The sequence below is a fragment of the Anopheles arabiensis genome, chromosome X (assembly GCF_016920715.1).
Source record: "Anopheles arabiensis isolate DONGOLA chromosome X, AaraD3, whole genome shotgun sequence".
Classification (NCBI taxonomy): domain Eukaryota; kingdom Metazoa; phylum Arthropoda; class Insecta; order Diptera; family Culicidae; genus Anopheles; species Anopheles arabiensis.
In genome coordinates, this window is record NC_053519.1 from 12356186 (window position 1) to 12372381 (window position 16196).

The 16196-nt window shown below is 49.4% G+C and overlaps 1 protein-coding gene across 14 annotated transcripts; it reads left to right on the forward strand.

Moving 5' to 3' along the window:
• Window positions 1-15200, forward strand: LOC120905866 (protein retinal degeneration B). Of its 14 annotated transcripts, none has more exons than XM_040317124.1 (9): window positions 1-372; window positions 3151-3901; window positions 5152-5926; window positions 6019-6452; window positions 7834-7909; window positions 8604-8609; window positions 8706-10936; window positions 11048-12460; window positions 12682-15200. In XM_040317124.1, the coding sequence occupies exons 2-8, from the start codon at window positions 3824-3826 to the stop codon at window positions 11234-11236; spliced, it is 3789 nt and encodes a 1262-aa protein (XP_040173058.1). In that variant the 5' UTR covers window positions 1-372; window positions 3151-3823; the 3' UTR covers window positions 11237-12460; window positions 12682-15200. The 14 variants fall into 14 exon arrangements, with proteins under 14 accessions (XP_040173058.1, XP_040173059.1, XP_040173060.1 ...); XM_040317125.1 differs by having other exon boundaries at window positions 3155-3901; XM_040317126.1 differs by having other exon boundaries at window positions 3656-3901.
• The last annotated feature ends 996 nt before the right edge of the window (window positions 15201-16196 follow it).

Genomic DNA, 16196 nt, shown 5'->3' on the forward strand with positions numbered 1-16196 from the left:
GGCTATCTCGCAGAGTGCGGCCGCACGTGTAACATTGGCCGTCTACGACGCAGTCGTTCTCGGGACTTGTTCGTGTCGGGCAGCAAGAGAACCGTACTCGCGCACCGGGGCACGGGCGGCTAACACACAACACAGAGCAGAGTACAGAGAAGAGAGAGCAACAACGACAACAACAACAACAAATACACGCAAAAAAGCATACATTAAGTATAGATATACATGTGCCGATACATGTATATATGTACAGTACAGCTCATCAGCTAAACCATTCGCCCCACCAACCCCCCCGACTGTGGCTGTGTTTTCGTTTATCCATGTTTATCTATTGCGCTCTTCCTACTTTCATCCCCCCCTAAGTGTGTTTGGAAAGCTGTATGTATTGTTCCCGCCCCAGCATCATCTCGCTGCACTGTTTATTCTACACATATACACATAGCGCGCTGTATCCCGTACACACCTGCATTTTTGTGTTTTTAATTTAACAAAAAAAGTCCTCCGTTCCATGTCTGAAATTATCAAACAATTGTTTTTGCGCAAATGTGTTGCATGGGTTGTGTGTGTGTGTGTGTGTGTGTGTGTGTGTGTGTGTGTGTGTGTGAGCGATAGTGTTTGTGTCTCTATGTTTGGTGTAAAAGCGTTAAGAAAAACAGAGCAAGAGATGATGAGCAGATCTACACGACTGTATACACTACCCAGATGAACTGTACATGTGTGTGTATGTGTGCTCGTTCCTTTGTGTGTGTGTGTGTGTACAACTTTTTTGTAAACAAATCATCCGCAAATTCCGAGTGCTGGCCGTACGTTTAATTAGCAAACAGAGAGGCCTCTTGCGGGTGCACTTGCTATAGCTCTAGTGACGTGTTTTTGGTGCGTTCATCAAGACCGAATCGAAAGTTAGAACAGTGGATAAAAGGAAACAGAGGAGATAACTAGAAAGGGAAAGAGAGAGAGAGAGAAAGAGAGAGAAAGAGAGAGAGATAGAGAGAGAGCGAGAGAGAAAGAGAGAGAGAGAGAGATACAGAGAGTGAAAGCGTTAGAGAGCGACACAGCAGGAAAAAGAGAGTGCGTTAGGTCGGTGCCCCCTTTTGCCATATTTATTGATTTACCTAGGCCGTCGAAGCAGTCGTGTAACAGCAGCAGGTAGCTGTAAGGATAGGTGAAGTTTGTATGGGCCTGGTGAAGCTTTTTGTTTTTCTATCTATTTTTTTGTTTGTTTGGTAGTGGAAATGATTGTTCTTCCGACGACGAATGAGCCTGTTAACAAGTTTGTTGCGCAATCTGTGCGAACTGCAATGGACGGCAGCTATTGTTGCAGCACCGATAACAGATCAACCATAAACAGTCCTTTGCTAGCTTCCGCTACTGCTAGCGAGAAGCGTATTTTGGATAAATATATATGTATCTGTGTGTGTAAGTGTGCTTGCGTGTGAAGCTAAGCTAAGCAAATAGAGGCTTATCCAGCCTCAAAAAATACGACGAGTGGCTCCAGGTAGGCAGTACATCTGGTCGAATGAACCAACAGAGGCCGCTCAAAATCTCCAGCAACGCTTTGTTGCGCCCTTTCCGTGGCGCTGTTGTTGGCGAATCTTCCCCCTCAAGGTCAAACAGAGAACTGAGCATCAATTAGCATCTGAAGGTATTTACACGAGAAGCAAAAAACACGAAAAAAAAAAGTACAACAGCAACGCTGCAGGTTGAAGGTAGTGCAGGGTAATCTCTGTGGGGGTAAGGGTCAGGCAAAAGTCGCGGGACCTGCTCTCTGGGAACGGCTGCTCTCTAGGCTGTTGTACCACACACACAGCAGAGGATTTCAAAATGTATTTCCTGGTTCTGGCACTGCTCCAGCACGGAAAATTGCGCTCATTTTCGGCAGCGCGCCGTTTACGCTACACGATTGAGTACCTCCGGGCACCAGGTAAGCAGATATAGCAGGACGGTAGCTCGGTAGCTACCTTTTATACCCACGCACGACACAACCAGGAAGGCAGTACATCTGCTTCTCGGCCGGGGTTGTATCGTTTCTTTGTGTCGAATGAAAGCTGGGAATTGAGCAGCAAACTGAGTAGGCCGTTCAATTGTATTCCCCAAGTTCAAGTTGCAGTGTAGTGGAAGGAGGAGGTAAAATGGAGTTCCCTTATCATGAGTAAAAAGGAAGCAGGCTTATTATTAGATTATTGCGATGGTTGCGATTGCACTTGTTAGCAGTCAGTTTAATGGTCTTGGGTTCCGGTTCGAAGGACCAAATCATTTTGGTTCCCGGTAGCCATAGCCTTAACATAGCCGAGTGGAATACATTTTACCAAAGCAGCCCTTTGACCTTTCGACAAGCTATGAGCGATGAAGACAAAAAAGCTCTAAATAATACGTCAGAATCTCACGTGGATACGCAAAAAAAAAAAACAAAAACTATCACAAAAGCTATGTTCTGTCCCGGTTTCGAGTACCCGCTCTGGGCTAGATGAGTGTATCGTGTTCACCTGTGGGGCGAGTTGCCTACCATTCGGGCGCAAAAAATAGATTGGCCTTATTCGCTCCAGAACAAGCACCCACACACATGCACACGCTTACATGCGCTCATACACGGTTACACGTGTTTGGTGTTCGAGAGATGCAGGAGACTATCCTTGGCCCAGGAGACCGTGCTATCTGGATTCAGTTCAATTTAATTAGGGACCGTTTGTTGCATGATTCAAAAATAGGATTAATACAGGTCAGGAGCGACAGTGTGTGTGTTACAGGAAGAGACATGTATAGATATATAACGAGAGGGAGAGAGAGAGAGAGAGAGAGAGAGAGAGATAGCCAGATATATACACAAACGAGAGAGAAAGAGCAAAACAAAAACAGAAGAAAAAACGTCTGCGCGCAGCAAGTAGTAACGGAACATAGCTGAAACGGGAGACTTTAAACTGAGTTGGATGCATTTTGGAGCAAGCTAACCTGCCCACAAACAGGCGCGGAACATACGTATACGCCCGTTTGTGAGCTTGTTTGTTTGATTGATTAGTAGATCGACTGATTAGTAGAATGTTCTATTTTATTTAAAGCTTTCCCTCTCTTTATGGCTCGGGGCTTTCCAATCGCCCTTGTTTCTTTTGCCCTTTTTTCGTTTCTATTTCCCTTCTGACATGTATTGCTTTCTACTTCGAGGCAGGTGGTCTTACTGATACTTCCGTTACATGCTAGAGTAACATTGTTATGTAACTATGTGTGTGTGTGTATATATGTGTAGTTCCGTCCCTTAGTAGTACGACATTAACCTGCATTATGTAAGGAACGGGCCAGTACCATCGCCAGAAAGCAATCAGATATGCATGCGTGTTTAGAGTGGACTTTTTAATTTCGGAACCCCGCCGCAAGACGACCTGCATGTGGGTGCTGTGTGTGTGTATATATCTTCGCATGTGTGCGTGTGCGTGCGTGTGTATGTGTAGTAGACACAACGTGCCATCAGTCGGCCTGCATGCCATAGGCTACCAGTCAGTCAGTCAGCTTCGAGCGTTCGGAACGCTCCTGAAGTGAAGAGAATTGCGTTCGCCGCAAATAACGCACGGTGCCTCGCTGTAAATCTTCGCTCGTTTCCTTGCTTCCGACTCCGTTTATTCTGTTATTATAATTTCGTTTCCCAATATCGAATCTACCTGCGTTTCGGTAGTTGTGCACTGAGGCATAAAACAAAATCAAAGAAACAGGCGAACCAAAACCACAACCAAACATATCCCGATCAACCGTCGCTTGATGGAAAGCGGACGACGAACGTGCAGTGAAACTGACCTGTGTGTACCATCATTCCCTGTTGCAGGAAAGCATTAACGGCTAAACGATGTTAATAAAAGAATATCGTATTCCACTGCCACTGACGGTAGAGGAATATAGAATAGCTCAGCTGTACATGATAGCGGTAAGTACTAGTGTTTCTGATCATCTTCCAGCAGACGCGGGCAACTCTTCCCGACTGCGCGCGCAACAAGTGTGCACAACACCACGCATTAGTTTGTCGGTCCTGCGCACTCTGCCACTCCTCCTCTGTGCTAGCGCAAGCTGGCGCATGTTTCTGTCGTAGTGACGCATCTTCTTCTCCCAAAACACTTTTTCCCCAATCACTGGTACGGCAAGGGCACCATAGATTTCTAGTACCTGCGAGAGTTTGGACATTAATGACTTTATCCATCCCCGCTTGGCTCTTCGCGGACTTGGAGTTGTAGTTTAGATCAGAACACAAACTCTAGTCTGGAGTTTGTATGTATATAACCTGAGTAGATGTAAGTGTTCCAATTCCAATCCAATAGCGTGTAGTTTATGAAGAGAACAGACACCAGACAGATCCGGAGAACTATAACCAACTATAACCATTAAGATTTAATAATTTCCAACCTGTTACACGTAGTCAGTAATTGTACTTTTGGTTCTGAGAAGACTCTCAGATGTATTATTGTAAGATCTGTAGATACTTTGGACCTAGCGGGTCTCCTTCTCCTCTTAGCAGACACGCAGCCGCATGCTACCTGATAATTCCTCGTACGTTCAACTTTGCATCTGGCTTACCCACCACAAAGTGGATCGTTCGACGCTACAGAGCAGTAGATTGCTTGGATAGCTCTTACGGGATCAATTTCCCGTACATAGCACGTAGTATGGTTCTTTCAACCTTCCAAACCAGTTACAACCAACAAAGCACAGATGGCTGTTGGAGTCAGCAGTATCGACCAGTCGACTATCAAGCTATGTTGGCGCGATGTCTAGAATATCCACACACACACACACCCGTAAAAACGAAGGTGATGTAACGCACGTGTACATGTTGCCATTCTACCCTATCTTGTAACACTACCGTTTTCCCCTTGCTCCATTTCCTCTGCCTCGTGGGGTGGCCTCGTAGTGTCACTGGTGTTGGTTTTCCAGCAAGCTTTTTGCGTCCCTATCACCCCCTTAGCCTTAGGCACCGGTGTCGGAAATCAAGCCCCAGTATGGTACATTTGCTACATCGCTGTAGGGTGTTCCGGGACAAGGTCGGGTCGTAGCGAACCGTTTGCATTTGCGTGTGTGTTTGTATGTATGTGTGTGTGTGTGTGCACTCGTCCCCATTATCGCCGAGATATCGTGTGCTGCGCCATTTACATTTTCATGCACGCGCTTTTCCCGACATTGCAGAAAAAAAGTCGTGAAGAAAGTAGCGGCGCCGGCAGCGGGGTCGAGATCATCGTGAACGAACCATATCAGGACGGGCCGGGCGGCAATGGGCAGTACACGCGCAAGATCTACCACGTCGGCAGCCACCTGCCGGGCTGGATCAAGGGCCTGCTGCCGAAGAGTGCGCTCACGGTCGAGGAGGAGGCGTGGAACGCGTACCCGTACACGAAGACCCGCTACACCTGCCCGTTCGTGGAGAAGTTTTCGCTCGAGATCGAGACGTACTACTTCCCGGACAAAGGGCACCAGGACAACGTGTTCAAGCTGAGCGGAGCGGACCTGCGCAACCGGATCGTCGACCTGATCGACATCGTGAAGGACCAGCTGTACGGGGCGGACTACACGCGCGACGAAGACCCGACCGTGTACTGCTCGGAGCGGACCGGGCGCGGCCCGCTCTCCGACTGCTGGCTGGACGAGCACTGGGAGGAGGTACAGGGCAAGCAGCAGCCGACCGCCCGCAACATGTCGCTCATGTGCGCGTACAAGCTGTGCCGGGTCGAGTTCCGCTACTGGGGCATGCAGACGAAGCTAGAGAAGTTCATCCATGATACCGCGCTGCGGAAGACAATGCTGCGGGCGCACCGGCAGGCGTGGGCCTGGCAGGACGAATGGTACGGCCTGTCGATGGACGACATCCGGGAGATCGAGCGGCAGACGCAGCTCGCCCTGCAGCGCAAGATGGGCAACGAAGAGGGTGGCGACGAGCAGGACGGGGAGGGAGAGGAGGGTGAGGGTAAGTGTGATGCTGCTGGATCTGCCGGTGTTTTCGGTGTTGTAATTGTCGGTGCCCCTCCGGCCCCTTGTTTTTTTGTTTTGTTTCGATAGGTACCAGAGCGGCCGCCGAGCAGGACAATCGAAGCGCCAATCAAATCTACTCGATCGAAAAGACGAACGAAAACTCGACGCCCCACATGGAGAAGAAGGAAGCGATCCCGATCATCACGACCACGGCGGAGGCGGACCACGGTGGGCCCGGTGCGGGCCGACCATACCGGAAGGAGAAACCGAAACCGTCCGCCCCCAGCTCCGAGGAGGACGACACGCCAGATGGGAAGCAGCAACAGCGGCGCCGGGAGGAGGACGATGAGGAGGAAGACGAGGACGAGGACGACGAGGACGAGGAGGAGGATGAGCGGCACGGTGGAAGCCGCGGGCAATCTCACCAGGGCGGCGCCTGCTATCTGCGCAAGCAGAACAACACTGGCTCCAAGAGCAAACTACATTCACCGCTCGGCTCCGCGCACAGCTTCGATCTGCAGGTAATGACAATGGGTTAATAGCACATTTTTGAGGAGTAAGATCATCCCGATTCCCGGAGAAAGTCGGAGCCGGCATCGGTGCACCGATTTCAAACAAGTCTGAGGATGAGTTCAACCACTGCCGGCGACTCTGGATTAGTGGTGGGAGCTCGGAATCGGACCTACCCGATTCCAATTCCACGTTCGGAATCAATTCCGCAGCCGATTCCGATGCTGGAATCGATTTCGATTCCGGAGTCGATTCCGGAGCCGATTCCGGAGTTGAATCCGGATCCGATTCCGGAACCAATTCCGGAATCGATTCCAAGATCGGAATCGGCTCCAGAATCAAAATCGTCTCCGGAATCGGAAACGACCTGGGAATCGCAAATTGCTCCAGTAACGGAATCAGGCTTGTCTCTAGAAATCGAATGGTTTGAATTGAAATAACACACTTCTTATTGGAAGCGAAATAAGTCCGAGAATCTCCATGTGAATAGATCATTTACAAGTAAATTTTGATTTTTTGCCGCTATCAACACATAGCATCATTGGACCCAAACGCCTATTCCTAAGAAGATGCCGAAACCGACTCCGTTTCGAAGCCAATTCCGATTCCGGAGCAAAATTCCGATGTCTAAGCCGATTTTGATTCTGGAGCCAATTCCCAAACTGATTCCGATTCCGGAGTTAATTCTGATTTCGGAGCCAAATCCGATTCCGGAGCCGATTCCGATTCCGGAGCCGATTCCGATTCCGGAGCCGATTCCGATTCCGGAGCCAATTCCGATCCCGGAGCTGATTCCGGAACCAATTCCAGAGCCGATCCCGGAACCAATTCCGGGGCTGATTCCGGAACCAATTCCGGAGCAGATCCCGGAACCAATCCCGGAGCCGATTCCGGAACCAATTCCGGAGCCGTTTCTGGAAACTGATTCCGGACCTACTATCGATTCCAGAAAACTTCGGAGCTAGCCGGAATCGATTCCGACGAAATCTTCATTTTCCCATCACTACTCTGGATGACTCCGGATTACTTTGGCTGAGTCTAGACGACTTTAGGCGAGTCTAGATGAGCCCAACCAATCCCGACGACTTCAGATAGTTCTAGCTGGGTTTGTGATTTTCAATTGGGTTTGAATTGAAAATATTAAAAAAAATATAAGTTTTCAAACCCGTTTGAAATCTTAACCAGACTCGCTCGGACCTAGCCGAACCAGTCTGGAGTAATCCAGCGTCATCCAGAGTCATTGGCATTCGTTTGGAATTCATCGAGCATCTTTCTTCCCGAAACATCCAGAATCATGAGGAATTGTCAAATCGAATCCGGTTTTCATTCAAAGTCAGATTTAATTTGTTGAACCCCCTACCCACCTCCCTCTAATGGTTCCGCTCTTTACAGGTTGCCAACTGGCGCATGGAAAAGCTGGAGGTGGACTCAAAATCGGGCTCGGAGGAGGAATTTTTCGACTGTCTAGGTAGGTAGTCGTGTGCATTTGACAGCTACTGCTGCTTTGAAATCACCCACACAACACGAGAGAAGTGATATTTACGTAGTTGTGTGCGTCATTCGGGATGCTGTTGCGGGGATATGTATTTATTGTTGTGTAATGCTCCATTCATTTTTTAAATTATCTTTGTTGGTGTTTTTTTTTGTTGCCAAGACGGTTTGCTTGTAACAATTCATAGTACATGCGCATCTAATTCATTATACTTCACTGAAACTGAATGAAACTGAAATACAGCAAATGTCTGTAACGTTTTCAGTTCATTTTGTTTAAATACAGTTCGAGTATTAGTTACTTGTAAGTAACTACAGTAAGTTAGAGCAAAGAAACGAGTTCCTCTCCATTACTTTTGATTGCAAAACGTTCCATCTCTAAAATAGATCGTAAAATAGCGTGTGCAGTTGCAGGCTGCGTGTTGTGTACCATCAACTGTTACAGCAACTGTATCTGCCCTGCTCGTGTTAACGGTCGTGACAGGAATTTGAATTAGTGCAATAAAATCATCTAAAGAAAAATGGGTAATCATTACAGCACCCGCAACGTACTGCAAGACACCTACTGAACACCGTCAAGTAGCGCAATGGCCGTTGTTGATCGATTGTTTCTGTTTCTTTTCCTTTTTCTTTGTGTTTGTGCATGCGGTTATGTTTGAACGTTAACTCAGCACGCGGTAGGTGTTTCGGTAGTGCGATATCGCGTCGACAAGTGTCATGCGTGATGTTTAAAATATCTCTCTCTCTCTCTCCCCCTCTCCACCCGTTTGTAGGTGATATGGGCGAAAAGGCGTCGCTGGTGAAGTGGAGCTCGCTGGAGCTGCTGGCGGAGGAGGATGACAGCCCGCAGCTGGCGCCGAACCACCGCAACCAGGAGGACAGCATCTTCAGCCAGTCGTACCTGCAGCGGGTCACGTCCGAGCGGGGCACCCGGCGCTCCTTCCTGGGGCACCATTCGTCCAGCATCGACCGGGGCACCGGGCACGGCGACCCGTCGCCGCCCGGCTCGCCCGGCCTGCCGTCCTGCCCGACCACGGTGCTGGTGCTGATCATGCACGCCGGCAGCGTGCTGGACGCGAGCTCGGACATGACCACCAAGAAGTCGGACGTCACGACGTTCCGCGGCGCGCTCGAGTCGGTGATGCGCCAGCACTACCCGTCGCTGGTCGGGCACGTCGCGCTGCGGCTGGTCGCCTGCCCGGCCGTCTGCTCGGACGCGCTCGGCATCCTGTCCAGCCTGAGCCCGTACTCGTTCAACACCTCGCCGTCGAGCGCGGACGTGTCGAGCCTGGCGGACGTGCCGATCGGGGCGATCCCGCTGCTGGCCACCTGCTCGCCCGACTTCCAGGAGTCGGTTAGCCGGGCCGTGTCCTGCGCGAACCAGACGTTCGCCGACTTCCTCAAGTCGGACGAGGGCCGCGGCTTCAACGGGCAGGTCGTGCTGATCGGCGACTCGATGGGCAGCGTGCTGGCGCACGACGCGCTGTGCCGGTCGGCCGCCCACCAGGGCAGCGAGGCGTCCGGCCTCAACCACATCGCCGACTTTGCCGAGGCGAACGATCTCGACGCGACCAAGCTGCTGACGGCCCCGTCGCCCCGCCGCCGCTCCTCCTCCACCAGCGAGTCGCGCGTGCCCAAGTTCGAGTTCGAGGTGGGCGACTTCTTCATGTTCGGCAGCCCGCTGGCGGTGATCCTGTCCGCCCGCCGCCTCTCGGACGCGCGGTACGGGGCCAGCAAGCCGGCCTGCACCCAGCTGTACAACCTGTTCCACCCGACCGACCCGACCGCCGCCCGGCTCGAGCCGCTGCTGTCCGCCCGCTTCTCGATGCTGCCGCCGCTGAACGTGCCGCGGTACGCCAAGTACCCGCTCGGCAACGGGCAGCCGTGCCACCTGCTCGAGCTGATCCAGTCCAGCCCGCAGCTGTTCGCGGACGGCGGCCCGGCCGTCCCGTCCGCCCGCCGCCTCTCCGACACCTCGATCCAGAGTGCCGCGTCCGGCATGATCGACAACGTGCCGCTCACCACGATCAACCAGCTGCAGCAGCGCTGGTGGGGCTCGAAGCGCCTCGACTACGCCCTGTACTGCCCGGAGGGGCTGAGCAACTTCCCGTCGCACGCGCTGCCCCACCTGTTCCACGCGAGCTACTGGGAGTCGAGCGACGTGGTCGCGTTCATCCTGCAGCAGATCGGGCGGTTCGACGAGCCGGGGGCGGCCGGCTACGGCTACGAGAAGGACGTGTCGAGCTTCCGGCCGTCGCAGCCGCGCGAAAAGTGGAACAAGAAGCGCACCTCGGTCAAGCTGAAGAACGTGGCCGCCAACCACCGGGCGAACGATGTGATCGTGCGCGAGGGCGAACCGCAGCGGCTGGTCGCCCGCTTCATGTACGGGCCGCTCGACGTGATCACGCTCGCGGGCGAGCGGGTGGACATACACGTGATGCGCGATCCGCCCGCGGGCGAGTGGCAGCTACTCTCAACCGAAACGACCGACAAGAACGGGCGCGTCAGCTACATCGTGCCGGCGGAGCAGGCCTGCGGGTACGGCATCTTCCCGGTGAAGATGGTGGTGCGGGGCGACCACACGTCGGTCGACTTCTACATCGCGGTGGTGCCGCCGCGCACCGAGTGCATCGTGTTCAGCATCGACGGGTCGTTCACCGCGTCCGTGTCGGTCACCGGCAAGGATCCGAAGGTGCGGGCCGGCGCGGTCGACGTGTGCCGCCACTGGCAGGAGCTCGGCTACCTGCTGGTGTACATTACCGGCCGGCCGGACATGCAGCAGCAGCGCGTCCTGTCCTGGCTCAGCCAGCACAACTTCCCGCACGGGCTGGTGTCGTTCGCCGACGGCCTGTCGACCGATCCGCTCGGCCACAAGGCCACCTACCTGAACAATCTCATCCTGAACCAGGGGCTGATCGTGCACGCCGCGTACGGCAGCAGCAAGGACATCAGCGTCTACACCAGCATCGGCCTGAAGCCGAAGCAGATCTTCATCACCGGCAAGGTGCGGGTCCCGCGTGCTGGCAGGGTTTCCCTCTCCGCTTTTCGTAACGAGGGTAATTTTTTTGTTTTTAATATTTTTTTTTCTTTCTACTTGCACCTTCCCAACCACCAGGTGAGCAAAAAGCACCAGTCCATGGCGACACCGCTGACCGACGGGTATGCCGCGCATCTCAGCTCGCTGATGACGGTGGGCGGCTCCCGGCCGGCGCAGGGCAACGCCCGCATGGTCATACCGCGCAGCTGCTTCAACCTGCCCGGCCAAAATCAATCCATTCGCAGGCGAAGGTTCGTGCCGGGCTAGGCTAGTGGGCGCGGGCGGGGCCCACCGCGAACGGACACCGGCACCGGCACATGGAACCAATCGAATCAAACGCTAACCCCCTAAGGCAGCCTACAACACTATCCTAAACAGGGCCCCAGCAGCAACCCTTGCAATCCATGCCAAAAAGAAGAAATTGGAGGAAGAGGAGGAGGAATAAGAAGAAGAAAAAAAGGGGGGGGGGGAGAGGTAATACCTAAAGCCAGTAACCAAACGGAGAGCGACGGCGAATAGGAAGAGGAGAGAAGAACAATGGGGGATGTAGTAGTAAACATATATAAAAAGCACTATTTAAGAGTTGCATCATGTATAGTAGTTGTTCGGCAGCAAGGGCAATAAGTGGAGTGGAAGCCATGGAGAAGCATGAGCAAAAGATGAAGCAGCGAACCCCGCAAAACCAAACGATATTCCTTAGCGTGTAAGCAGCGTTACATAAACACACCAGTGCACCAGTTTTTTGTTAGTTTCTCTCTCGCTCTCTCTCTCCCTCTCTGTCTCTTGCCTCGATCTCTCATAGCTTTCGGACGTATCAGTTAAGAATCGGTACAGAGATGTGGGAGCCTTCCCCCCCCCCCTTCTCAGCAATCTATGATATACATATATATATATTAGCCAATGGCAAAGGTGTGGAAGACCACAGTGCGCAAAAAGGCATTTGCGACCACAATACGAAAGATCTGTCAACAGGAACTGTTATGTGTTATGTAGCGAAACTTAACTATAGTGAGAATGATATCATCAGTCGAACATGGTTCGAATAGAAAAGGAAACACACACACACACGCCAACACGATACTCAAGCGATCACCAACTATCCAACTGGTTAGTGACAGGCGACTCTAAGGAAGCTTGCAATAAGAAGCGAACCCTACAGCAATAATCCTGCGCCCCTGCATTATCCCTCGAAGCAAAATCCCTCGCGCTCTCTCTCTCTCTTTCTCTCTTTTCATTCCATACATATTCCTATACACACCCATCCAGCCCACCCCTCTCCTATCTCCTGTCTTTGTCTTACTCATACAAAAACACAAACACACAGGCATCCATAAAACTCAGCACCAGTGAGACGATTATCGGGCAAGCACGAGAGAACACACACACACACATACACACATATAGGTGCCATGCTCTAGGCGAAAACAGGGGATTGCAGTCATTTGTAAAAATAAATCAGGATTTCTATGCAATATTCTATTTTGTCACATGGTGAGTATGCTGTGTCACCTGCCAACCAAATATCCCCACCACCATCCCCTGTTAACCCACCCCCCCCCTCCCTCCCCTTTCCCCTAATGCATGTTTTGGTACAAATCGACCACTCACCCCGCTCTCTTTCGATGCTCCTTGGTTTTGCTGCGCACGGCACTCCCGCAACCCGAACTGTTTCCGACTGAGGCTAACCGCTAAAATCGTTCACTTCGTTTCAGGTACCTGGCTTAGAAGACTGTCTCTTAAACCGGCTGTAAAGAAGAGGAAGAAACCCAAATTAAAACAAAACAGAGAAGAAAAAAAAAACGCATACAGATATGAAAAGAAAGCAAAACGGGAAAAAATATATACATATAAACAAATAAAAACAACTACAGATGAATCTATGTAACAGCAGCTACAACAACAAAGCGGCAAAACTCACGCGCAGGGGGCGCGAGCAGAGAACACAGAACCTGTTTAAAACGTGAAGAAAAAAAAAAACAAACAAAAAAAGAGAAAGATACCGTTTATAATTATTATAACCTTGTTATTCGAGTATTGTTGAGCCTTATCTCGGTTTTTGTGTTTTCACAATAATGAACAAAAGGGAGGTGGAGGTAGGATGAAGGTGGTTAGACATCAATTCAATGTTCTGATATATACAAGTCGAATCTGGTTTGGATATGTAATTAATTTGTAAGAACGTTTTACCCGACGGATTGGGCACATACACACACACACACACACACATACACACTTCCACACATTTGTGAAAATGTGCGAACATACCTACAAAAACCAAAACAAAAACCAAAATCAGCGGAAAAAGGGAAAAAGCAAATTGCAAACGTTGCTGGTAAGCGGCAGCAGTAAAGGAACAAACAAACAAACCCACGCCGATGCGCACCTAATTACTGAACATATACCTATAATGGATAAAACTTACATATAAAACCGTGGGAATAGGTGTCCAGAACCGGATGGTAGTACAGTGCAAACGTTGTAAGAATCTATACATATATACATATATACATACAATATACATCCGTAGACGTATTATACAGGAGTCATCCAAATGTTCGTAGTTTGAGGCAAACGTCCCTTAGTCGCCCGGTAATGTGTTAGAGGGGGGGGGGGGGAATGAAGGGTACAATGAACAGGGGACAGGAAACCCTGCCCAGGGCGGGTTCCTGTATAAAGCAATGAGGTGCCCGCTCCGCTCACCTAGCTGGGGGAAGCACTGGGGGAATAGAGGAGAATATATTCTAAAACTTTGATGTTTCTTTACTGTTAAAGTATGGAAGGCGTTTGGATGTGTGTGTGGGTGTGGGTGTGTAGCAACTTGTAGTGATTTAGAGGTTTAAAACCTGCCCCGCATCCCCCTCTCCGTTCAAGAAAGCAAGATAGAAAGTAAAACAAGCAAAGAAAGGAAATGAAAAAAAAGGGGAAAGATGGCAAACTAACAGCAGAAAATGATGGGGCACTTAGAAGAAGTAGGAAAAAGGAAAGCGAAAGCAGTACATGTATGTGTTGAGTGGTTAAAATAAACTGAAAATCAAACTCTGAAACCAATGACGACGTAATATTGCAAGATGATGGCGAAGCGGAACTTGTAACTTGTAACTTTATCTAGCAGCGCCGCAACTGCATACTATACATTACACGGATTTACACACACACACAAATACATCTCAACATGAATACACACCTACACACGAACACACTCACAGTTATGCAAGGCGTGTGATTTGGAAGTCTTCTCATAAAAAAAAGCAAAAGCGAAACAAAAAAGCAAGAAAAAGGCTGTCAATCTTTGAACCACCTTACGAAAGAGCTGCGCTGCTCTGCTGTAGTAATTACCCGTACCATGCACTGTGTCTCTCGCCATGATTATTTATCCTCCGTCACGGAGCGACTATTTCAAGCATGGATGGAACGCAGAAACCGTGCCCATGGGGCTAAAACCGTCAGAGGAATCCATATTCATGTGTGTCTGTTTGAGTGTGTACCAAATGTACTAACAATTGGGTTGACAGCTGGTGTCACTCTGCCACATCCGTCACTAGGTATAGCCGCTACTTAAACTAGGTCGATGTCCCCATTCATGTTTATCAACGCAGGAAAAGCTCCGCAAACCGCATATTCACAACATCCGCACATCCACTCTGTATAACACTTGTACTCAAAAAAAGAGCAGCTCTCGACGAATTTACACGCAGCAGAAGGAACCGAGCGAGGAACAAAAGTAACATACACTCAAAACAAACAAACAAACAAACAAAAAAGAGAAAACAAACGAAGTATTCTATTCACTGGACAATCTTTGACTACGATCAAAACTAGTACTATTACATCTACTATTGCAGCTGCTGCTACTACTTCCACTACTAAATGCAAACTGAAAGCAAACGGAAGCAAATAAACAAATGAAATCAACCCCCCACTCCCCCTGTAAATCAACAAAGGTAAAGGTTGTAAAAGCGAAACGGCTGAATGTTGTATAAGTGTAAAGAATTATTAGCAACTTCAACCGTCAGTGAATCGTTAGCTGTATCCACGTTTTGGATGCAATCTATACTGCATACACAGCACACACACACACATACACACAAATATACACAGACACAGACACACGCCCTACAAACGAAGATTTCAGCTGACACTTGGCTATACTAAGCGGATACTATGAATCAGTTGCTTACTCGTAAAGTGATGTAATTGCTTGTACATTAATAAATGATAATAATAAAACAAACCATTGTTGGCTGGGGCCTGTCGCAGTGTACATATGATGACCTTGGGCTAGGACGAAATTTCAAGGGTCCCTGTGACTGTCAGGACGCTAAAATAAATAGCTCCCGGAACCCGACCCAAATAGGAAACTAAGAAGGAACCATTAACATTAACAGGAAATCGTACCAGTTTTGGATAGCAGATCTTGAACTGATACTGAATCCATACCGTCCTGTGATAAGTCATGAACTCAGACCGGTCTTGGAACTGATACTGAACCCATACAACTCTCGGTTATATTCTGGCCCTGCAACTAATACAGTACCTGTTCCGATCCAGTAGCTTATTCCGTACTATTCCCGGCAGTATACACTGTGTTTAATAAAAATAGCCTCGCCCAGTTTTTGTCGAATTCAAATCGGAAAACTTTGAAGGAAAATACAAGATTTTGGATGCATTTGAGCAATATTTTAAACGAAAAAAAGCATGAACGAATGTCGAAAATGTAAGAAATATTCTTGATAATAAGCAAAAACGGATGAAGATTTGGTTAGTAACCAGCCAGAGGTCCTCTCGCGGTGGGCTCAGTACTTGAATAAATTACTCAACGAACAGCTAGAGCAGTGATCGGCAAAGTCCGGCCCGCCCCTACATTCAATCCGGCCAGCGAAAGGTTTTGACTGATCTTGAAAGATGGAAAGAAACTATTCGTGTACAAATTACTGAATATCTTTTAGAATAACATTTCATACCATCGTACTCTTTCGATTTTAATTAAAGTACTATGGAATGACGGATCGTTTGGTATGTTCGAACTCGTGATCAATATCCCCGTAACGTTTACATAGAAACAATTGACTTTTTTCGGCTGGCTGTAGAACAAAACCTAAGAGAGATAATTTCTTTACATGTACATCATTTGAAAGGTAATTATTTAAGCTTCCTTGGACAAATAAAGCTAATACTTTAGGAGTTGCTTTTCATCAGTTATTCGGAATTTTCGCCACGATGGACGAAG